Source organism: Haliotis rubra, unplaced genomic scaffold (genome assembly GCF_003918875.1).
Source record: "Haliotis rubra isolate DU_JTF1 unplaced genomic scaffold, ASM391887v1 Scf849, whole genome shotgun sequence".
In the NCBI taxonomy this organism is placed as follows: Eukaryota; Metazoa; Mollusca; class Gastropoda; order Lepetellida; family Haliotidae; genus Haliotis; species Haliotis rubra.
The window spans coordinates 76,126-77,320 of NW_025767578.1; the positions used below are offsets into that span (position 1 = coordinate 76,126).

The window sequence follows — 1,195 nt, forward strand, 5'->3', positions numbered from 1 at the left end:
TGTCGTTGAATGTCCGATAACCACAGATTGTGTAAGATGATTGGCCAAAGCGTCATTTAACATGAAAAACAAAAATCCGCCTCTCTCAAGATAATCCTGGATTCGACAAGGCATACTGCTTATCAAATGTCCAATGTCAACCTCGTCTATCCTATCCCTTACTTCCTGTAGGACAGGAAGTTCTTTGAGATGGGTCGGCGGTTGCTGAGGATATCCAAGACATGGTTGATGGGTGACATTTGTGGAGAGTGTCCTGGCCTACGGTACTTTGGTGTTCTGCTGGGAAGTACTCAGTGAAAAATGCGAGCCCTGTGCGTTCTTGCGTTGCCACCCAGAAACACAAAACGACGTCCACGTCCGCACGCAAATGGCACCACAGGTGCCTCCAGCATATTGTGTTATTGCCCAGTGACACGTCCGTGAAAAACATTTAAACATGTTCTGCCGGCCAGTGATCCCACCCCAACCCACTACCGTTAGGTGCCTAAACTCGCATTCCGTCTATGCTACACTCGTTTGTGCCATGAAACCGTGAGAACGAACAATTGGTCCAACGCTGCTTCCACTCTTGACACCAACGACGATTGGTTCAACAGTGCCACTCTTGACATCAACGACGATTGGTCCAACGCTCCTTCCACTCTTGACATCAACGACGATTGGTTCAACGCTGCCACTCTTGACATCAACGACGATTGGTCCAACTCTGCCACTCTTGACATCAACGACGATTGGTCCAATGCTGCCACTCTTGACATCAACGACGATTGGTCCAATGCTGCCACTCTTGACATCAACCACTATTGGTCCAATGCTGCCACTCTTCACATCAATGACGATTAGTTCAACGCTGCCACTCTTGACACCAACGACGATTGGTTCAACGCTGTTTCCACTCTTGACACCAACGACGATCGGCTGCTATGTGATGGTCGTTCAAGCGTGGGATAACACGTGGATGTCAGGCAAGCAGGTTACCTGTGTATCGTTAGTGCACTCAATCTAACACCTGTAACTCTGTGAAACACATCTCCAATTTGAGAAGCACATTGACCACGGTTTCGTGGCACAGTCGTTCTGAGGAGACGGTCTTGGGCGTCACTTGTATAATTGTTTATCGATATCATGATTGTAATCTGCTACGTACCGATGGTGAAACGTTACATAATGATCCGTCTTGTTTCAACTTCAACAT

General features: G+C 47.7%; 1 protein-coding gene across 1 annotated transcript; it reads right to left on the reverse strand.

Annotated features, from left to right (window-relative positions):
• Nucleotides 1-501: 501 nt before the first annotated feature.
• Nucleotides 502-1,195, reverse strand: LOC124262643. The gene is made up of 2 exons (XM_046697146.1): nt 1,148-1,195; nt 502-921 (listed from the first exon to the last, which is right to left on the reverse strand). Exons 1-2 carry the CDS (start codon nt 1,193-1,195, stop codon nt 502-504), a joined length of 468 nt encoding a protein of 155 aa, XP_046553102.1.